The 23,353-nt window shown below is 41.6% G+C and overlaps 1 protein-coding gene across 4 annotated transcripts in view; it reads left to right on the top strand.

Moving 5' to 3' along the window:
• TEC (tec protein tyrosine kinase) overlaps positions 1 to 23,353 on the top strand; it is a 127,917-nt gene that overhangs the window by 99,093 nt on the left and 5,471 nt on the right. For all 4 annotated transcript variants that reach the window (XM_044293539.1, XM_044293457.1, XM_044293385.1 and 1 more), the window contains exons 10-16: positions 846 to 925; positions 9,361 to 9,494; positions 10,550 to 10,624; positions 12,942 to 13,113; positions 15,059 to 15,275; positions 17,940 to 18,004; positions 22,931 to 23,049. In XM_044293539.1, the coding sequence (XP_044149474.1) occupies positions 846 to 925; positions 9,361 to 9,494; positions 10,550 to 10,624; positions 12,942 to 13,113; positions 15,059 to 15,275; positions 17,940 to 18,004; positions 22,931 to 23,049 (862 nt within the window). The remainder of the gene's footprint in view (positions 1 to 845; positions 926 to 9,360; positions 9,495 to 10,549; positions 10,625 to 12,941; positions 13,114 to 15,058; positions 15,276 to 17,939; positions 18,005 to 22,930; positions 23,050 to 23,353) is intronic.

The raw sequence follows: 23,353 nt of genomic DNA, 5'->3' as shown, positions 1-23,353 counted from the left end.
AATGTGTGCGACATTTGTCTATACTGATCCATATAGTTTGTGTCTGAAACAAAACCCGTCACCATGAAAATGAAGTGCAGTCTGCAGGCAGCATGTTATAGCGCAGGAGGAGCTGAGCAGATTGATATGTAGTTTTTTAGGAAAAGATTCAATAAAACTTGTATTTCATTCATTTAACTACATGCTAATTCTCTGGGAAGTCTTATCAGTGATTGACAGCTAACTCTTGACTAACCATACGGGCTGAGAATCACTGAATAGGACCGCCCTCATGACTCCTAAGAGCATAAAGAGCAGAGGCTTAAATGTGTAAAATACACGTTTTCCTGCATCTTTACCCACTAAACCAGGCATGCTCAATCTGCAGCCCTCCAGCTGTTGTAAAACTACAACTCCCACAATGCCCTGCTGTAGGCTGATAGCTGTAGGCTGTTCGGGCATGCTGTGAGTTGTAGTTTTGCAACAGCTGGAGGGCCGCAGGTTGAGCATGCCTGCACTAAACGATGTATCGCTCTGCTCAGCTCTTCTTGCTCTATAACATGCTGCCTGCAGATTGCACTATGTTTCAAGATATCAGGTCCCCTTTAACCTTACTTTTATGTTTTCTCATGATGACTCGTCTTTTTGTGAGTTTTAGTGTACAATAACAGATTATAAATGAATTTCATGATTTGGATTTTATGACCATATTTATTCTGTACATAGGGAATTGTCGTAAGCAAGTACTTCTCTGGGTGAAACTAGTGGTGGTGAAACTCTGGAGCAGATGTCCATAGGATTGTTAAGTTTACAAGAGTTTTAAAAAAGAAGCAAAACTAATAAAAATCCTGCTGTGTTTTTTCTAGGATAAAGAAGGGGGGTTCATTGTTAGGAATTCCAGTCAAGCTGGTTTGAATACTGTGTCACTGTACACAAAATATGGAGGGTAAGTAGTTGCCGTGGTCCATGTAATAAATCTAGAGAATTCTACAAAGTACATCTATACAGTGAATGAGAGTGATGTGATTTAGAATTTTTGAAGATCAATACTGTGCAGTGTATGTAAATGTATGCCATGCATATGGATCCACCTGTCTTTGAGTTTGTAGTAGTAGTATATGGAGTCTGTCAAATTCATATTATTGTAGTTATACAAGGAAATTTCATTTTGGTGGCCAAGCTCTAAGCCACTGCGTCTGTGCCTCCACCATCTGGAGAAGTCTTTAAATTCCCTATCTTTGGAGTGTGGGAGGAAACCCATGCAAACTCCATGCATTTTCCTTGCTGAGATTCAAACCTAGGACCTCAGTGCTAACCACTGAGCCACCGTGCAACCCCCCCCCCCCACTGATAAACATACTGCCAAAATATAAATGTACCTTTCTTTTGTAAATCCAGTCCTGTAATCCTTAGAAATACTTATTTTTCTTTTTGTGTAAATGTGCACAGTGGACAGGCTGTGCTTGACTTCTATTGTGTCATAGGTACCAGCTCTTAAATCTCAGGGCCTGGAGAAAACAAGAGGGGAGGCACTGGGTGCTCTTACTGGCAGAGAGATGGTGCACCAAATAGAAGTCCTCTCCACGGTGCACTGAACACCTTATTTGCACAAAAATAAAAGCATTTGCCAGGAGTACAGGACCAGGTTTTCAGAAGAAAGGTATTGTTATTGCACATGACAGTATGTTTACTTTAAGACCGATTTTGGAGACAGACTCTGTTTTACATTTTTTTTGTGGTGATGAAATATCTTCGCAGTTGCTCATTGAATAGCATTATCCAGATGCAGGGTTGGATTGGCCATAGACGCTACAGGGAAATTTCCCAGTAGGCCGATGCCTAGGAGGGCCACCCAAGCCCTCCTCACGGCCGCCACACGGGTACATAATGATCCGATTATGCACCAGTGGCAGCAGGTGCCCTCCTGAATTACACTGTATCGATGTCCTTAGGACAGTGATACAGTTGAATACTGTGACGCAGGTCAGTATTTTGTGCTGTACTGTGGTATTTGGTTCACCTGGGGCAGTATATTGCTCTGCACTGTGGTATTGCTGGCCCTCCTACTTCTCTGTCCTTGCATACATATGTCAATAATTTAGACCCATAGGGCCACTTTTACCTTTTTTTCAAGGGCCACTTTTAGTTCCCAATTCGCCACTGTCCAGATTTAAATCTGCACAGGGCCTATTTTAGCTGCATTTTTGGGGCATTTTTTCAGTATTTTTTTATGCTGCCAGATGTTACTGTAAAGTCTATAGCAGTGATGGGGAACCTTTTAGAGACCGAGTGCCCAAACTGCAACCCAAAACCAACTTATTTATCGCAAAGTGCCGATATGGCAATTTACCCTGAATACCACAGTCCAATATAGTATATATTCAATATACTTTATCATTTAGCTATAACAGCCTGCCTACATTCAGTACGCTGCCTGCACTGTTCATAGTGCACCCGGCGCTGATGAATCACAGGAAAAGTCTAAGGCATATTGGCACACCATAGACTTTTTTCATAGTTCGGGTGCCCACAGAGAGGGCTCTGAGTGCCGCCTCTGGCACCCGTGCCATAGGTTCGCCATCACTGGTCTATAGTGAATTCTGAAATTCAGTACAGACAGTTTTTTCACATGGGACTTTTTTGTGTTGCACTTCTGCATTTTATAAGCTTTGCTATTTTGTGTCAAAGTGCAGCACACTCTAGATATGTCATTTTTACAGGCATTTTTTACTTTGGAATCTCTGAGTTGAAAAATGCCTGAAAAAAACACTAATAAAAGGCCATGAAAAATGTATGAAAAACTGTATGTCATAAAAAAAAATATAAATTAAGTGTGAAAAAAGGCTTAAAGGATAACTGTCGTTTATATATTTTTTTGGAGTATTGGATTGTGGTGATTAATATCTCCTTGGTGGCCCCATTTCAACTTTTCACTGTGTATTCAATTACCCCTTAATTTCACAGTGTTGTCCCCTGTACTGCCTATTTTTACCTGTGCTTAAAATAGGGTTGCTATGCAGGGTCCGTCTAGGACAGGCAGAAGCATGCAGCGTGCAAGGTCACATTACTGACAGCCAGGGACTGTAAGTAAATGATTAAAGCCAGGTCCTCCCCAGCAGCTTATAACAGTGCCTGGGCTGTGTGCACTTCTCCCTGTCCCTGCGCTTGGCAGACGCTCCCTCACTCAGCAGACTGGGACAATGCAGAGTTGAAGCAGCGCAGAGCAGGGAAGGGAGATCTGCCGTCTGCTCAGTGTATAAATGACAGCAACATGTGGTAAGAGGACCCCTTTGTGCTGCAGGAGATAACCCTTTAGGGGGAGGGCTCTGGTTACTGACACTTTTGGGGGGCTATTGTTACTGGCTAGTGAGGGCAGGCGGGATTAGCCTCAGGGTGAGGGCAGTGGCAGCCATCTTAAAGAGGACCTTTCATCAGAATTAAACTTCTAAAGTAACTATGCAGGCATGTAGAGCGGCGCCCAGGGACCCCCCTGCACTTACTGGTATACCTGGGCGCCGCTCCGTTCTCCGGTAATTGCCTCAGGTATCTTTACAGTTAGGCTCCACCCAGGGCAACCTGCCGGGGCCTCCCTCTCCCATGCTGCAGTGCTGGCCAATCACAACGCTCGGCTCATAGTCTAAAAGAGAGCTGAGCGCTGTGATTGGCCAGCGCTGCAGCATGGGAGAACGAGCCGCCGGCAGGTTGCCCTGGGTGGAGCCTAACTGTAAAGATACCGGAGGCAATTACCGGAGAACGGAGCGGCGCCCAGGTATACCAGTAAGTGCAGGGGGGTCCCTGGGCGCCGCTTTACATGCCTGTACAGTTACTTTAGAAGTTTAATGCTGATGAAAGGTCCTCTTTAACTGAATAGTGAAATTGCAGTTTTATGCAGACTGGTTGCTAAGGGCTGAATCTTATTAAATATGGGGTAAGTCAGTCTAATAGTAACTGATTCTGGAATATCATGTTATTAGTAACTACATATATGAAAATTGAAATTGGAGTCTAAATGTAACAGTTATCCTTTAACCACTTAAGGACCACAGGTTTATACCCCCCTAGTGACCTTTTTTACAAATCGGCACTTCACAACTTTAACGGTTTATTGCTCGGTCATGCAACTTGGCACCCAAATGAATTTTACCTCCTTTTCTTCTCACAAATACAGCTTTATTTTGGTGGTATGTGATTGCTGCTGAGATTTTTCGTTTTTCTCTTATTAATCAAAATAGACCACAATTTTCTAAAAAAAAAAAAGTGTATTTTTAAATTTCTCTGGTTAAATTCTTCAAATATAATTACATTTCTATACAAGTTTTTGTCAGAATTTATTGTGCTACATGTCCTTGATAAAAAAAATTCCAATAAGTGTATATTTATTGGTTTGCGCAAAAGTTATAGCGTTTACAAACTATGGTACAAAAAATGTGAATTTCCGCATTTTGAAGCAGCTCTGATTTTTTGAGCACCTGTCATGTTTCCTGAGGTGCTAGAATGCCAGGATAGTATAAATACCCCCCAAATGACCCCATTTTAGAAAGAAGACACCCCAAAGTATTCGCGGAGGGGCATGGTGCGTTTATGTATGATTTCATTTTTTTTCACAAGTTAGCGCAAAATGACACTTTCTGAGGAAAAATGAATAAAAATAAAGTTTCCATTTCTGCTAACTTCTCGCAAAAAAAATAAAAAATCTCCCACGGACTCACTATGCCCCTCAGTGAATACCTTGGGGTGTTTACTTTCCGAAATGGGGTAATTTGTGGGGTGTGTTTACTGTTCTGGCATTTTGGGCGGGGCTAAATTGTGAGCAACCCTGTAAAGCCTAAAGGTGCTCGTTGGACTTTCGGCCCCTTTGCGCACCTAGGCTGCAAAAAAGTGTCACACATGTGGTATCGCCGTACTCAGAAGAAGTAGGGCAATGTGTTTTGGGGTGTATTTTTACATATACCCATACTGTGTGTGAGAAATATCTCTGTAAATGGCAACTTATCCCATTTTTTTTATACAAAGTTCTCAATTTACAGAGATATTTCTCTCACCCAGCATGGGTATATGTAAAAATACACCCCAAAACACATTGCCCTACTTCTTCTGAGTACGGCGATACCACATGTGTGACACTTTTTTGCGCAAAGGGGCCCAAATTCCAATGAGTACCTTTAGGATTTCACAGGGCATTTTTACGCATTTGGATTCCAAACTACTTCTCACGCTTTAGGGCCCCTAAAATGGCAGGGCAGTATAAATATCCAGGTATTCCGTGAGGGGTATGGCGAGATTATAGAAGATTTTTTATTTTGGCACAAGTTAGCGGAAATTATTTTTTTTTTTCTTACAAAGTCTCATATTCCACTAACTTGTGACAAAAAAATAAAATTTTACATGAACTCACCATGCCCCTCACAAAATACCTTGGGGTGTCTTCTTTCTAAAATGGGGTAACTTGTGGGGTTTTTTAGGGGTGCACTGAAATGAAAATTCTGGTCCGAAACCGAAAATTCAGGATGCCCTTGACCGAAAACCGAAACTGCCTTTTTGCCCAAATACTTTTAAAGTACTTTTTTTTTAATGATTTTATTAATAATTCTTTTTCATGAATTTAATAAATCATATTATAGGGCCCCTTCCCCAGCCTCTGATCTTCTCCCCAGCCTCTGATCTGCCTCCCTTCCCCAGCCTCTGATCTGCCCCCCTTCCCCAGCCTCTGATCTTCCCCCCTTCCCCAGCCTCTGATCTTCCCCCTCTGGTAACGCAAACCCCCCCTCCCTCCCTCCCTCCCTCCCCAGTATTAATCATTGGTGGCAGTGGCCACAGGGTCCTCCTCCCCCCCCCCCCCATCATTGGTGGCAGTTTGCAGTTCCGATCGGAGCCCCAGCAGTGTAATGCTGGGGCTCCGATCGGTTACCATGGCAGCCAGGAGTCACGCTGCTGAAGTCCTGGCTGCCATGGTATGTTAGTGAGCAGAGAGCAGCGCATTATACTCACGTGCGCTGTGGCCGCCGGTCGCTCCTTCTTCTCATAGGTCTGTGCGGCGCATTTCTAATGCTGTAAGCATTAGCTATCCGCCGCACAGACAGAAGGAGTGACCGGCGGCCACATCGCACGTGAGTATAATGCGCTGCTCTCTGCTCACTAACATACCATGGCAGCCAGGACTTCAGCAGCGTGACTCCTGGCTGCCATGGTAACCGATCGGAGCCCCAGCACTACACTGCTGGGGCTCCGATCGGAACTGCAAACTGCCACCAATGATGGGGGGGAGGAGGGGGACCCTGTGGGATATGGCCGGCACATTCATTGGTAGCGCAGTGGCCACAGTCCCTCCCCTCCTCCTCCTACTGTCCTCATTGGTGTTCAGCGGCAGCCGCGCACAGTGGGGAGGGATGGACTCCCTCCTCCTCCTCCTCCCTCCGCTGTGCCGGCCGGCTCAGTAGAACATGGTGCGCGCGATCATATCGCGGTCCGGCGATATGGCGAAAATCCATATCGTGGCCCAAATTCATATCGCCTATACCGCCCACCCCTAAACCCCTAATATAACCAACCATATTTTCTGCCGATATGTACCAATATCGGCCGAAATGGATTAGGCCCATTTTCGGCCGATATTTTCGGCCGCCGGAATTTCGGTGCACCCCTAGTATTTATACTATTTATACTGCATTTTAGGGGCCCTAAAGCGTGAGAAGTAGTTTGGAATACAAATGCGTAAAAATGCCCTGTGAAATCCTAAAAGTACTCATTGGCATTTGGACCCCTTTGCGCATCTTGGCTGCAAAAAAGTGTCACACACGCTTTGCGGACAAGAATAGGCATTTATATTGCCGGCGCCCGTTCCGTTCCGCAAATTGCGGAAGACAACACGGGCGCCTTCCGTTTTTTGCGGATCCGCAGTTTGCGGACCGCAAAAAACGGCACGGTCGTGTGCATGTATATTGAGCATACGGGTAATGAGATTTCTTTTTTCCGTTCAGCCTCTGGGCTGAAAGAAAAAATTTACGGCACAGATTTCTTAATTCGCATCGATCAATTTGGATGAAAAAATCTCTGCCCAAAAATGTGCAAAAAAAAAAAAAAAAGAAGGGAAAGGACATACGAGTGCTTGCGAAGTAAAGCTGCGATCGCTAATAAAGATCCAAAAAGCTCAAAAGTGATCTTTATAGCGCCGCAGCGATTTTACGGTGTTTTTGCAGTGATCCGAAAAAAAAATTAAATTGTCACTGCGGTGGGGCGGACTGAACGCAATCTGTGCGCACAAGATCAGGCCTGATCGGCGAACACTGCGTTTTTTGTAGAGCCTAAGGTGACCCTAATGTACTGATATAGATCTGATTGCGATCAGTCTTGATCACTTACAGATACTATATAGTACTAGTGCTGATTAGCGTCAGCAATGACGCTAATCCGTGACTAATCAGTGACTGTGGTGCGGTGGGCTGGGCGCTAACTAACTAACAAGTAGCTATCTAACTGGCGGTGATAAGGGACCCTTAGGCCCTATTCACACGTCCGCAATTCTGTGCCGCATTTTGCGGAACAGAATTGCGGACCCATTCATTTCTATGGGGACAGACTTTGTCCCGCTCGGATCCGGAATTGCGGATCTGCACTTCCGGGTCCGCACTTCCGTTCCGCAAAAATATAGAACATGTCCTATTTTTGTCCGCAATTACGGACAAGAAAAGGCATTTTCTATATAGTTCTGGCAAAATGCGGAAAGCACATTGCCGGTGTCAGTGCTTTGCCGATACGCAAAACACATACGGACGTCTGAATGGAGCCTTACAGGGGAGTGATCAATGACAGGGGGGTGATCAGGGAGTCTATATGGGGTGATCAGGGGTTAATAAGGGGTTAATAAGTGACAGGGGGGGGTGTAGTGTAGTGGTGTTTGGTGCTACTTATTACAGAGCTGCTTGTGTCCTCTGATGGTCCATCCAAGCAAAAGGGACCACCAGAGGACCTGGTAGCAGGTATATTAGACGCTGTTAACAAAACAGAGTCTAATATACCTTTCTGATGCGATTTTTTTTTTTTTTTTAACATCTACAGCCTGCCAGCGAATGATCAGTGCTGGCAGGCTGTAGTTTAACTTCAGAGCTGCGCGCCGCTGTGAACGCGCGCGCGCAACTTGGGTCTCACGAGATGACGCCAATAGGCGTCGCTGAGACCTGAGAGTGCCGCTGCACTGATGCTTATCGGCATTAGTGTGACGGCAAGCGGTTAAAGAGGACCTGTCACCGCTCCTGACATGCCTGTTTTAATAGTTTCATGTAATTCCCCATGTAATAACAATTCTGGAACATCTATTCTTCTGGCTCCATGTTGTGCCATTCCTTTATTATTTCTACTAGAAGTTATGAATTAATTGCTATTAGCCTTCAGTAAGGGTACAGAGGGGTGTTACCAGTTGGGGGGGGGGGGGGGGGTTGTGCACAGTCTGATTGGATAGAGTGAGTCTGTGCAGGTACACCCCTTGTACCATTACTGCAGGCTGCTAGCAATTCATTCATAACTTCTAGTAGAAATAATAAAGGAATGACACAACATACAGACATAAGAATAGATGTATAATGGTTATTACATGGGGAATGCATGAATCTATCAAAACAGGCATGGAGTGATGAAAGGTCCTCTTTAAGTGGCCATACAGTATACATCTCAGACGGCCAAAGGCTGATTTCTAACCACTTGTGATGCTTTTCATGACACATCTAGTGTGACAGATGCCATCTTGTTTTTTGTAATTATGTTTGCCTCATGGATATGCACCTGTGATCCTGAAGGTTTTAGTCTAAATTTTCTTGCAATATATTGGGGTGGCCCCCCTTTTAGACTGGACACGCCCATCTACCTGGGACTTCTGAGCAGAATATGTTTGTTGCTGGTTCCTACACTGCCCTGAATATTGTAGGCTTAAGTAAGTCAGTGAGGCAGTTTCTGTAGTGATAGGGACCCATCTGCAGAAGCCACCTTGATGCTTGGTAGGTGGGCCCGACACGTATGTGCGCTAAGAGCTTCCATTACTCATGTATACTCATTTATAGTCGGTATTGTACCACTTTTATCTAGAATGACCCCCATTGCCTAGCTCTATTGTTTGTATATATAATGGTGTGCAGCCATCTTATTTTTTGTAATTATGTTTGCCTCATGAATATGCACCTGTGATCCTGGAGGTTTTAGTCTAAATTTTCTTGCAAGATGCCAGGGAAAGTCAGATATCTGTGGCATAGTGTATCTAGCAAGTTGGATTCTTTTGTTTGTCATACACCACATTAATAGCTGACAATATTGATGATTTATTCTTTTAATTTATGGTGTTGTCCTCGTGTATCAAAAATGTTAAGAAAAATAAACCTGTGTATCTCTCTTCAGGGATGGCTCCCCATCAATCCGCCATTATCACATAAAAGAGACAGCGACGTTCCCCAAGCAGTATTACCTGGCCGAGAAGCATGTCTTCAACTCTATTCCAGAAATGATTGAGTATCACAAGCACAATGCAGCAGGTAAATTACCAAAAGTGTTCAGTATTATGAGTAGAGGGAACAGTATCATGTGATATATAGCAATCTCTATTACACCAATTAGTAATAATAGCTGCAAGCTATTAAAGGGGTTTTCTGGGTGCAGGATACTGATGACTGATCCTTAGGATGAATCATCAATATCTGAGCGATTTCTCTGCACCCCCGCCAATTAACTATACGAAGAGTCTGCAGCACTCCGTTGGGTGGTGCGGCTTCCTCCCAGTGTAACAAGCACAGCGTTGATGATTGGATAGCAGCTCTGCTTGGCATTGTAGCCTAGGCCCATTCACTTGAACGAGACTGAGCTGCACATACTGTAGGCCATGTAACCGATGAACATTATGTCACTGGCCTGGAGAGAGGTCAGAGCGCCACAGCCTCTTCAAACAGCTGATCGGAGTCTGACCCATATTAGGGTACTTTCACACTAGCGTTTTTAAACGCTTCCTTTACTGATAATACAACCATCTGCATCCAGTATGAACGGATCCAGTTGTATTATCTTTAACATTGCCAAGACGGATCCGTCATTAACTCAGTTGAAAGTCAATGGGGGATGGATCCTTTTTTATTGTGTCAGATTGTGTCAGAGAAAACGGATCCGTCCCCATTGACTTGCATTGGGGGTCATGACGAATGCGTCTTGATCAGTTTCCTAGGACAGAAAGCAAAATACAACCTGTTGCGGTTTGCTCTCGGGTCTGGGAACGCAGCTAAACGGAACGGAATGCATTTTGGAGCACTCTGTTCTGTTCAGTTCAGTTTTGTCCCCATTGACAATGAATGGGGACAAAACTGAAGCGTTTATTTCCAGTATTGAGCCCCTGTGACGGATCTCAATACCGGAAACGTAAACCGCTAGTGTGAAAGTACTAATATATACGTAGATGAACTATCCTGAGGATAGGTCATCAAGATTTTACCCCTGGAAAAACCCTTTAACTCTCTGCATGTTGCACTAGTATACGAACAGAAATTTACATTAGTTTAGAAGTAATAAAATCTGGCTTTTTACTATTTTCTGTTGTCATCAGGTTTAGTTACAAGGTTACGGCACCACGTATGTCAAAGGGATAAGACAGCACCCACAACAGCTGGATTCAGTTACGGTAGGTACAGTTATAAATGCATGCAAGCCACTATTATTTTATAGGTATTGTCTGAGTTGTATAAAACCTCAAGCAACCCCTGTAAATAGCCTAAAAAAACTAAAGAAATTATACTCTCCCGTTTCCTCCCGTACTTTTTCCTGTGCTGAGCTCCAGGGATGCTGCTCTTTGTTTTCTTGGCTGACATTATGTTCATACAGGTTACTGCTGCAGCCAATCACTGGCATCAGCAGAGACATCTCGTGCACTGCTGAAGCCAGTGATTGGATGCTGGATGAGCGGTGTGTATGGAACATCTCTGCTGCAGCCAGGAAGGTGACATCAGCAGCTAAAGGACAATAGCTTAGCGCAGGAAGAAGGGAAGAAAATGTTGAGTATCCATTCTTTTGTTTGTCCATTTACAGGGGTTGCCTGAGTTTTTATTTAAAGGGAACCTGTCACCAGTTTTATGGTGTCCTAACTAAGGGCAACATAAATAAGTGACTGATTCTCTTCAAAATTATGGGTCACTTTCTTTAATTGACCCAGTCAATCTGCCAACATCTTGTATTGAAAAGCTCCAGCTGATAATGATGAGTTGTGAATATTTATGAGCTCCTGACTCTCCCCCCTACCTGCTGCTGATTGACAGTTAGTTTCCATATGAATCAGCAGCAGGTGGGCAGGGGAGTGGCTATAGCTCTGAATTAAATATACGCTGGACTCACGGACATCACGCTGGACTCAAATCAGCTCATTAGCATGTGGCATCTTTGTGTGTATATTATGAGGTAACCATGTGTTACACCAGTAAGTGAATACATCTAAGGCACTTTTTAGTAGTTAATGATTGTATATAATTAGTTAGATTATAATCATATAGCCACATGACAGGTTCCCTTTAACGCTGACAACCTCTTTAACTATTATATAATTTATGTGCCTATACCTTAATAGTGCTGACAATTTGAGTGTCACGGAAGTTCCTGCGACAGGTGGCAGGAGATCGGTAAGATTGGCAACACGTGGTTTGATCTAACAGGTTTTACTTGTGGATCAATAGGCATCTGTGCTGTTTCTGGTAATGGCCACACCCCTTGCCTCAGGTGTTGCTAATGTGGTAATTTAACCTTCCTTATTTATTGTTGCTTCTCCCACAATGCTGTGCGGTTTAAAGCTTCAGTTTCAGTTGTGGATCTCGGTGGCGTTCCTGGTACTTCCATAGCCCCTTTGAAGTTAAGTCTTTCCTTTCCCTTTTTGTATTTTGTTTGAGTTCTTTGTGTTGCATTTTCCTATTGTTGTATTAGGCCTGAAGGAGACTCCTGTTCGTCCTTCCTTTTGTAGGAACAGGTAGTCTCCTCCCTGCCATTAGTACCAGGGTCCTATAGAGCTAGATTGGACTAGGTATTCCTTCGTATGAAGACACCTACCTCTGGAGTCTGTTCATACTGGTCGTTAGTCAGAATTGTGGTTAGGATTTTACTAAGAGGTGTCCTTCTTCCTTCCCTACTTCTCAGGCCTGATTCCCTTTTTCCCTCTTCCCTCTTATGCAGTGGTAACAGACTTTACTTGACTGAAGTCCGCTTCAGTTTATTTTGCATCCAGAACAATACAGGACAACCAAGTTGAGCAATCACTTGGGTGAAACCACAGTACCAAATTAAACACAAAGCTCAAAATCTAAGAACTTGCCTGTCTGGGCACTTACTAAAGAGTATCGCTACCTCAGATAGGTTAAAGTCACAGGGAGATCAGACCTTTGGAGAAGACAGATTTACCAGCTTCGAGGTTCTGACCCAGACTGACAGTCTAAGACCTCTATTTATTCCAAAGTAACAATGACTACACCTGAGAACACCTCAGGCTAGAGGGAGAAGCTGTAGTGGAGTGGAATGGTAGGTCCGTCTACCAGTCCTACCTACTATTCCAAAAAAATATCCAGCCCATAAATAGTCTGAATAAACCAGTTCCAGCAAACTATACTTTGCTGAAATTATTCAGCCTTCTGGATTCCTTATACCTCACCCATCTGAGCAACCTGGGTGATCTAACCATTCCCTTCCAGTACTTTACCATAGGCATTGTTACACCGAGTACAATTCACAGCCAGTACCCAGTGTTTGAGCACACCGCTCAAACAGCTAATTGCCAGGAGTGCCAGGAGTTGGATAGATCATCAGTGTTACAGTCCCGGAAAGCCCGTTTAAGTAACTATAAAAATCTTGCTTACATTCCATTGTATTACAATGTAATTTTTTTCAAATCCTAAACTTTATTGCTGTTCAACTATTACATTTGACATGTTAATAATATTCAGACCTGATTGATATATTTTCAGATAAGTGGGAAATAAACCCTTCTGATCTTACATTCATGAAAGAGCTTGGAAGTGGTCTTTTTGGTGTCGTACGTCTTGGGAAATGGCGAGCACAGTACAAAGTAGCAATCAAAGCCATTCGTGAGGGCGCCATGTCTGAAGAGGATTTCATAGAGGAAGCAAAAGTTATGATGTATGTAATCTGCTGTGATCACTTTGATAAGTAGAGACAAGATGAAGATAGTTCGGTGAGACATGGCAGCATGTCAGCTGAGCTGGATGCATGTTTGCTGAGTCTTTCTTAAATAACAATTTTTTTTATCTCATCGGTGAGGCTCCAGTACCACCTGTCATTCATAGCAAACTGCAGCTCTAATGCATCTTCAATGTTGTCTTATGGGAAATAAAATTGTAAGCAACCTTGCGAAAATCATGAAACATCAGACACATATTTTATGATGGTTGCAAGGTTGCTTTCAGTTTCTTGTTTCTTTACCTATAGGCAAGCAGGTGATTCCATGGTTAAAAGATGAGCTCTGTGACATATACATATATATATATATATATATATATATATATATATATATATATATATATGGAACAAAAATATAAACACAACACTTTCGGTTTTTGCTCCCATTTTGCATGAGCTGAACTCAAAGATCTGAAACTTTTCCTACATACACGATAGACCCATTACTTTTTCAAAAATGTGCGAGTTATTATGGTGGTGGTAGATGTAGAGAGTTCAAGATTCAAATATTCAATGGTAGTATTATGAGTACTGGTAAAGTTTAGACCCAAATTGTTCAAATTCATATGATGTAGGAATTAATTGATGGATGGCATATCTCCATCCCATATTAGTATCAGATCGTCTATATACCGTCGGTAGAGGATGATGTTTTTCTCCCAGAACTTAGATTTATAAACATATTCCTCCTCGAACCTCCCCTTGAAAAGATTCACAAAACTGGGCGCAAATATCGTGCCCATCGCAGTGCCTCGCGTCTTGTCTTGAAATTTGAAAATGTTGTGGGTTGAAATAAATTCTATGCCTTTGAGAACAAAGTCTCTTTGTTCAGAGAGCATATCTGAGTCTTTTTTTTTTTAGAAAGGTAGCTACACATTCAATCCCTAGATGGTGCTGTATGTTTGAATATAGGGCGGACATATCTAGTGTCAGCCATTGATACATGTCTTTTCACTCAAAGTCCTTCAGGATATTGATTAGGGTAGTGGAATCTTTAAGGCAAGAGTATAGGTTCAGGACATGTTTTTGTAATATTATGTCAATATAGTGGGAGAGATTGCAGGTAAGGGAGGATATGCCAGAGATGATAGGTCGGCCTGGGGGATTGACCGGATCCTTATGAATCTTGGGTAGATGGTAAAATGTAGCTAATACTGGATCATCTATTAAAATATATTCTCTTTTTTTATCCAAAATATTAGTAGCTGATTGAATCAGAGTGGTGAATTCTCCTAAATAATGTGTAGAAGGGTCTTCTGGGATGGGTGTGTAGTAATTTGTATCCGAAAGAATCCGGTAATGCTTCCTTCAGATAGCCCTATCGATGTGGCAAGAGACTTGGAGGGCGGGCAAAGGAAGAGACTGGGGAGGAGTAAAGTGAAAAGAAGGCAGAGCAGCCTGGGCACCTACACACTGAACGCCGCCACTGGGCACTTGCAAGTGCTCATTTGCATATGAATTAAACTTCATTTTTCCTGCTGGTGCAAGTCTAAAGACAAAGGTACCATTACAATCCTGTATAGGTGTGCTACAGAGCCATGTAAGCACTGTATATGGCCATATGGAGATGACAGACTCCCTTTAACTTTGCAACTTTCTTCCTTTAGAAACAAGAATCTCTTTCTCACTATTTACCATTGATTTGTATTAAAATGATCTTGACTGGAAATTTGGATACAACAAAAGTCGCACACTGCACAACGCAATGTGTGTTCTATGTCAAATCTATGCCTTTCTTAACTAGGAAATTTCCTGAAGAACCCGCTTCATACTGATCGCATGTTCTGAGTGACTGTTTCATTACAGGTTCCAAAGTATATAGTTACTCTGTAATTACATTGAGCAGAAATACACCAAATATGATATCTGATACTCTATTTTCTAGGACACTGGCGCACCCCAAGCTCGTCCAGCTGTATGGCGTTTGTACTGAAAAGAGACCTATTTACATAGTGACAGAGTTCATGGAACATGGCTGCCTGTTGAATTACCTTCGTCAAAAACACGGACAGTTCAATCCAGACATTCTGCTTAGCATGTGTCAGGATGTGTGCGAGGCCATGAACTACCTGGAGCAAAACAGTTTCATACACCGTGACCTGGTAATTACCGTACAGCTAAATAATAATGGTGAAAATGTGTTTTAGATAAATAATTGATGGTATTGTGACCACCAATGCGTTTACTGATGTAAACAAAGGGGGTTTAGGCTAGAAGGCTCTCTTTAACCCTTTCTAGCCCAGGCCATTTTTCACCTTCCTGCCCAGGACATTCATTGCAATTCCGACATGTCACTTTATGTGGTAATAACTTTTGAACACTTTTTTACTTATCCAGGCCATTCAGAGACAGTTTTCTTGTGACACATTGTACTTCACGACAGTGCTAAATTTGAGTCAAAATATTTGTCCCTTATTTATAATTCACAATTTTCTATATTTGAATTTCTCTACTTTTAAGACAGAGATAGTAATACCTCATAAAATAGTTATCAGTCATCATTCCCCATATGTCTGCTTTATGTTGGCATGATTTTGTAAATGTCATTTTATTTTTTTAGGACATTAGAAGGCTTAGAAGTTTAAAAGCCATTTTTCAAAGTTTCAACAAAATTTCCAAAACCATAAATGACCCCATTTTAGAAACTGCACCCCTAAAAACTGATTTTACAAACTTTGTTAACCCGTTAGGTGTACCACAAGAATTGAAGGAAAATGGAGGCGAAATTTCATCATTTAATTTTTATGCAGATTTTTCATGTTAATAAATTATTTCTTGAAACACAGCAAGGGTCAACAGCAAACTAAACCTCAATATGCATTACTCTGATTCTGCAGTTTACAGAAATACCCCATATGTGGTGGTAAACTGCTCTATGGGCACGTGGCAGTGGTCAGAAGGAAAGGAATGCCATATGGATTTTGGAGGCAGATTTTGCTAGAATGGTTTTTGGGCACCATTTTGTATTTGAAGATACCCTGACGTACCCCTACAGTGGAAACCCTCAAAAAGTGACCCCATTTTGGAAACTACACCCTTCAAAGAATATATTAAGGGGGGTACTGAGCACTTTCACCCCCTAAGCGGTTTACGGAAATTGAAAACACTTGGCTGTGAAAATGAACAGTTTTATTTCTTCCAATAAAATGTTGCTTTAGCCCCAAATTTTTCATTTTCACAAGGGATAACAGGAGAAAAAGCACCCCATGATTTGTTACCCATTTTTTCCTGAATACGGCAACACCCCATATGTGTTGGTAAACTGCTATGGGGTCACATGGCAGGACTCAGAACGGAAGGAGCGCCATATGGCTTTCGCAGCACAGATTTTGATGGATTTTTTATTTTTTGAGTGATTATCTTTTTGGGGATGAAGTGACTGTTTATTACCATTTTGGGGTACATAAGACTTTTTGATCACTCGGTATTACACTTTTTGTGAGGCAAGGTGAAAAAAAAAGGCTGTTTTGGCATAGTTTAAAAAAAATATTTTACAAAATTCACCTGAGGTGGCATATAATGTGATATTTTTATAGGGCAGGTTGTTACGGATGCGGAAATACCCAATATGTCTATTTTTATTTTTAAGTTTTACACAGTAAATGCATTTTTGAACAGAAAATCTTGTTTTTGTGTTGGCATTTTCTGACTGCCCAATTTTTTGGACGATTGTCTTAGGTAGGGGCTCATTTTTTGCGGGATGAGACGGCAGTTTGATTGGTATCATTTTGGGGTACATAAGACTTTTTGATCGCTTGGTATTACACTTTTTGTGAGGCAAGGTTTTGGCACAGTTTTTTTTTTACAGCATTTACCTGAGGGGGCATATAATTATAGAGCAGGTTGTTACGGACTCGGCGATACCTAATATGTCTATCATTTTTATTTTTGTTAAGTTTTACAGAGTGAAATTATTTTTGAACAGAATGAAATCTTGTTTTTGTGTTGCCATTTTCTGAGAGCCCTATTTTTTTTATTTTTTTTGGGCGATTGTCTTAGGGGCTTATTTTTTGTGGGATAAGATGACGGTTTGATTGGTATCATTTTGGGGGTACATAAGACCTTTTGATCACTTGGTATTACACTTTTTGTGAGGCAAGGTGACCAGAAAATGGTGTTTTTGATACTGTTTTTATTCTTATTTTTTTACTGCATTCACCTGACAGGGTGGGCCATGTGATATTTTGATAGAGCCAGTCAATACGGATGCGGCAAATGCCTAATATGTCTACTTTTCTTTTTTTCACTATTTTTTACAAACTTTTTTAAACTTTAATTTGGGAAAAGGCCATTAGCTGTAAGTGTATTACCAGTGTAATACCCTTACAGCCTTGCTGCCTGTGAGATCCTGGGGGCTAGATCTCACAGGCTTAGGCTCCTTTCACATCACCTTTTCTCCTTTCCGTTCTCTGGCTCCGTTGAGGAGCAGGAGAACGGAAAGGACGGATTCTGCAGATAACTGAGACCTAACTGAGCGTAACGGAGCCTAAAGACCCCATAGACTATAATGGTGTGAAAGAGTCCTAAAGTAAGCTAACCAATAGGTTATATGAAGAAAAGTGTCTAACTCTATCACACAACATAGACCACTGTGATAAATTTGGCACAACTTCTGTCTGGACTAATTTTGAGCCGTCTGAATTTAAGTCAATAATAATAAATCTCCCCTATTGTAATTAGAGTCACTTCCTTAGCTGTACAATACATCATCTGTCATTTATAACTGATGCAGTCATTTATACGGTGGCATTGTGTTTTTCTTCCAGGCTGCCAGAAACTGTTTAGTCAATACCCTTGGGGTAGTAAAGGTGTCTGATTTTGGAATGACAAGGTAAGAAATTACAGTTTGTCCTTTACACAGTGTGCGTGCTTAAAGGGGTCATCCTATTTGAACTGAAAAGATAGATCCAGACTCCATCTTGCACCAAAGGTTACAAAATAATGTCAGGTTATGTGGTTGGGGAAGTGAGCAGTCCAGATGTCTAAGCTCCTGCACAGTTATTAGCAATAACTGGAGGCATAATTTCAATTAGGGTCCATTCACACTTCCGCAATTCCAATCCCGAAAAAAATGAACATGTGCTATTCTTGTCCGCAATTGCGGACAAGATTAGGCATTTTCTGTGCCGGCGATGTGCGGTCTGCAAAATGCGGAACGCACATTACCGGTGTCCGTGTTTTGTGGATCCACAAAACACACACGGACGTGCGAGTGGAGCCTTAAGATGGGAGATAGCTATGAGATAAAGGGCTAGAAAGGGAGGGATGTTTCGCATGTTTAATTATTATTAGTATTTAAGGAAGCACTCCCATAAAATGTTTCATTCTCTGACCTGTTAGAAATGTCCATGATGTAAATTGTACTGAAGGTAATCTTCTTACCAGTTACTGTATTTGTGAGTTATAACCTCCCTTCTGATCCTCAGCAATGTCATGTGAACAACACTTTCCAAAAAACACAGCATCTTATGTGGCCATGAGGCCTTTTTTTCTATGTATTCCTATTGGAGCCTTATAGGAATGAACAGAGACGTAACTGACTTCCTGTCCTGTGTCAGTTGGAGATCTTAGTGTTGGTCACATGACACAGCTAAGGCTCACAAGGGAGGGTATACCTCACAAATACAGTAACTAAGAAGAATATTACCTTTCACTAAAGATTACATCATGTACCTTTCTAACAGGTCAGAGAATAAAAAATTTTTGTGCGGGAGTGCTTTAATTTAACAGAAAAGTCCCGTTCACAGACTCCCCACCCCTCTTCCCCAGAGACAATATAGAAGTCCACTTTTTTCTCTTTTTTTTTTTTAAACCATGAGCTGTCAATTTATCCACAGCACATAATTTACATGTCTGCATAAATATTTCACCACTAGATAAAAAATTTCACTACCACTTTCTAAAATTAAACATTAAAAAAACTGAAGTAACCATGTAAGTGCACTAATCTCTCTGATCTTCAAAATGCTGCACCATTTTTAACCAATTGCCAACAATTCTTCAGAAGTCTGCAGCATTTCTCAAGAGGGAAAAAGTGTGACTCAAGAGCTGCACAAGGCATCTGTGGGGTATGGCAGTTGACAGAAACATGCTGGAAGAGGCTTTTTTTTTTTTTTTTTTTCCTTGTTGCTGTTGTCCTTAAGAGAAGCTGTCATCAGAAAAAGACCTGTTGTTCAAATCAAGTTTTATGTTAAAGAGAACCTCTCACCAAGATGACTAGGTTACAGGTCACAGGCAGCATGACTAGGTCACAGGTCCAAAGGTTGTAATCTGCAGTTTTTTAATTTATTTATTTTTTATTTAAAGCTGGAGGCAAATAATACAGGGTCGTACAGGTTGTGTTCTGACTGAGGTTTCTTAACCCTTTCCCAGATCATAAATGAACAGTCTAGAGGCATGCTCCCTGTGACATTAGCCATTACCACAGAACCTCGTACATCATAGGCTTTGATGTAACCAAAACAAACAATGCAGCAGTACACTTCAAACAAACACACTACAAAAAAAAAATATATATATATATATATATGTAAAATAATGTCATACTCATGATAGAAAATATACAAAAGCGAATGCTATGCTCATTATTACTCACAAAAAGAAGGAAGCATCTACTCTGAACGAGGGACCAGTGGACCTCAGTGCTGTTCAGTGATAAAAGTTGATTCATGCTAAGCAGAAATGATGGCCACCAACGATGTTGGAGACATTAAGGAGAGCGATATGGATCAGCCACTGTTGTCACCAGACGAGTCTTTGGTGGTGGTGGTGGTGTTACAGTGTGGGCAGGTGTGTCTAACCAGAATTGCCCTACGCTTTGGGAATGGTACAGTGACAAGCCCATACTACTTGAATACACCATCATTAATCCAGTCATTGTGCCTCTGCATGAACAACACAGGCCTAATTTCATCTTCGTGGACGACAATGCGCCAGCTCATCGAGGTCCCATCATTAGGGAACGGCTGCTGGAGACTGGGTTACTTCAAATGGAGTGGTCTGCACTCTCTCCAGATCTGAATCCCATTGAAAACCTATAGGATCAGCTGAGTCGCCGTGTGGAGGCTCGTAACGCTGCACCCCAGAACATCAATGACCTCAAGACCGCCCTTCCAGAAGAGTGTGATGTCATGCCTCAGCAGACAATTAGTCGACTTGTGAACAACATGAGATGTCGTTGTCAAGCTGTAATTGAAGCTCAAGGCCACATGACAAGTTTTTGACATTTTTGTGGGGGTATACCCACCACTTGTGTTGGCTTTTGTTTCAATAACTGTTTGAGATGAGGAAATCACCATTGCATGCTTCTACTTAAATGCCCTACTTACATGATCTAATATCACTGTAGCCCGAACTTTTTATGTTTTCCATAAATTTCACTGGAAAGCCGAATATCCCTTACTTTTTGTGAGTAGTGTAAATAGGAGATTCTTGACAAATACATTTTGTACAAAATTATTTGTGCCCGTCCACAAGGGCAAGGTGACTCTTTTTGACAAAAACCTACACTAAATGCTACCTCTTTTGGTGGCAGCTAGCCTCCAATAAATTCAGAGAAGACAGGTCACACATATATGATGTAACCAACAGGATGCAGAATCATTTGCTTCTACATTTGGCAACACTATTCTGCAGTTCAGAGCTGTGATGTATTTGTAATGGCAGAAAACTTACTATCTCAGTTCTCTGTTACATTAGTCTTTGGTCACTGAAAGCCTAAAGCAGGGTCACTATAATATGCATCTGTCATCAAACGTGAGTCATTACTGGACCATTTCATATCAAAGTATATAGTATAAGTATATTATACTTATACTAAGTATATTTAGTTTAAGCAGCTGCATAATGGATTAGTAAAAGGACAAGAATTTAAAAAAATCTATACAGCATGGTTTATTTTTATATTTTACATATCCTGCACAGATGAATGTCATCTATTTTTGACTGCGGCATTTCTCTACAAGAATTCTGTGGTAGTGTAAAAATACTGTATGCTCTGACCTCAAATGAAGATTTACAAGATCATGCAGGAAACAGCTCCTCTGGGTTTTTCTCACATTGATTACTTGTTAGAAACAGTGGCATAAAGCCAGTTTTACACACAGCAATTACCTGAGTTGTCAGTGGTGATTTTACTATGCTTTTTTTTGCCTTTACGGATGTTACTTTACACCCTTAGGCCTTTTTCACACGGGCGTCCCTGATATGCTCCGGATGCGATGCGCATGCATTGCAGGAAAACCCGCACGAGTAGGCACGCAATTGCAATCAGTTTTGACTGTGATTGCGTTCCGATGTTTTTATCACGCGGGTGCAATGTGTTTTGCACGCACGTGAGAAAAAACTGAATGTGGTACCCAGACCCGAACCTGGACTTCTTCACTGAAGTTTGGGTTAGGTGTTCTATTCATTTTATTATTTCCCTTTATAACATGGTTATAATGGAAAATAATAGCATTCTGACTACAGAATTCTTACTAAAATGTGGCTTGAGGGGTTAAAAAATAAATAAAAATTTACTCACCTCATCCTCTTGTTTGCACAGCCATCAGTCTTCTTTCTTCATCTTTCAGGACCTGCAAAAAGACCTTTGATGACGTAATCGCGCTTACCACGTGGTGAGCGCGGTGACGTCAGCGTAGGTCCTGCTGAATGACGATAGAATATATCTTCATTCAGCAGGACCTGCGCTGACGCATTCCGTTTCAGTTTGTCCGCATGGCCGTTCCTAAAAAAAGTAACGCATTATTGTCAGCAAATCATGGTCCGAGGCCCCATTCAAGTCAATGGGTCCGCAAATAATACGGAACGCACATGAAACACATCCGTATGTCATCCGTATTTTGCGGATCCATATTGTAGAAATGCTATGCTCAGCCCATATTGCTCAGGTGTTTGGTGATTAATAGAAGTTACTGTTTCTGTATACGATCCGCAAAAAACGGATCAAATACGGAAACCATACGGATATGTTTTGTGCAATAACAGAACGGAAGAGGACTTAAATCAGAGGAAAATAAACCTCAGATAGTGAACAACGGATCCATGAAAAACGGACCGCAAAACACAAAACAACAACGGTCGTGTGTATGAGCCCTTATTATTATGTCTGAGCATTAATTCACTTCACTTAGTAATGTAATAATACGTTAGTGAGCAGAAATCTGTTAAATTCTATAATTACTTATTTTAGATCCTTATTCAAACAGCTATAATGACTACATAACATTTTAGGTAAATGCTGGTTTTTGGTAAATCCACAGAGAAATAAAGTGAATTTAGCTGCGGATCAATGGAAAAACTGCTGCAAAAATGGTATGAATTATATGTGAAGTTTGCCGCAGCAATGGAAATTGCAGATGGTAAACTCCACAGTGGATATCAGCAGCATCAATTGACATGCAACAAATTTCAAATCCGCACGGCGTGTCCGTCTATGCTGCAGATTTCTACACAGCTTGTGGATGAGATTTCTTAAAATCCAATCCAGTTGCTGGTACTGTACAATCCTCAGGAAAATCCATGATAACAAAATCATGGCGTGATCGTGCCTGTAGGTTTACTTTTACAAAGATCTGCAATTTTTTATGGCATTTTTTTTTTTTTTGGGGGGGGAAATAGTATAAGTCCTTAATTTATAACTCCCATTTCTTTTGAATCCATCTCTGGCTTTAGCTCAAATGAATGCATGAAAAACAACTGCTTCAAAAACTATTAAATTTCACATTAAATTTAACTTTTCTGTTGCCAAAACCAGGTATGTCCTTGATGATCAGTACACAAGTTCGTGTGGAGCCAAGTTTCCAGTAAAATGGTCACCCCCTGAAGTGTTCAACTACAGTAGATTCAGCAGTAAATCTGATGTTTGGTCTTTCGGTAAGATGATTTTATAATGTACTAGCTGAAGGACCCGGCTTCACTCGGGTATATTTCATCCATTTCATATTGTTTGTGTGCGTCGTTAAAAGCAGGGGCGTTGCTAGAAATGACTGGGCCCCATAGCAAAAAAATTTTATGGGCCCCCCTCCCGGATCTTCCACCCCCACATACCTCTCGGACCTCGCCGCCAAATCCGCAGTTCCTCATGCATTTGCGACAGTTACGCGTAGGACTGAGCACAGACAGTTGGTCACTGGCAACGCATTTGTGCCAGTGTAGGAAATGTATGCATCTAAGGGTC

Source organism: Bufo gargarizans, chromosome 1 (assembly GCF_014858855.1).
Source record: "Bufo gargarizans isolate SCDJY-AF-19 chromosome 1, ASM1485885v1, whole genome shotgun sequence".
NCBI classification, from domain to species: domain Eukaryota; kingdom Metazoa; phylum Chordata; class Amphibia; order Anura; family Bufonidae; genus Bufo; species Bufo gargarizans.
This window is presented reverse-complemented; position numbering and strand designations above follow the sequence as displayed.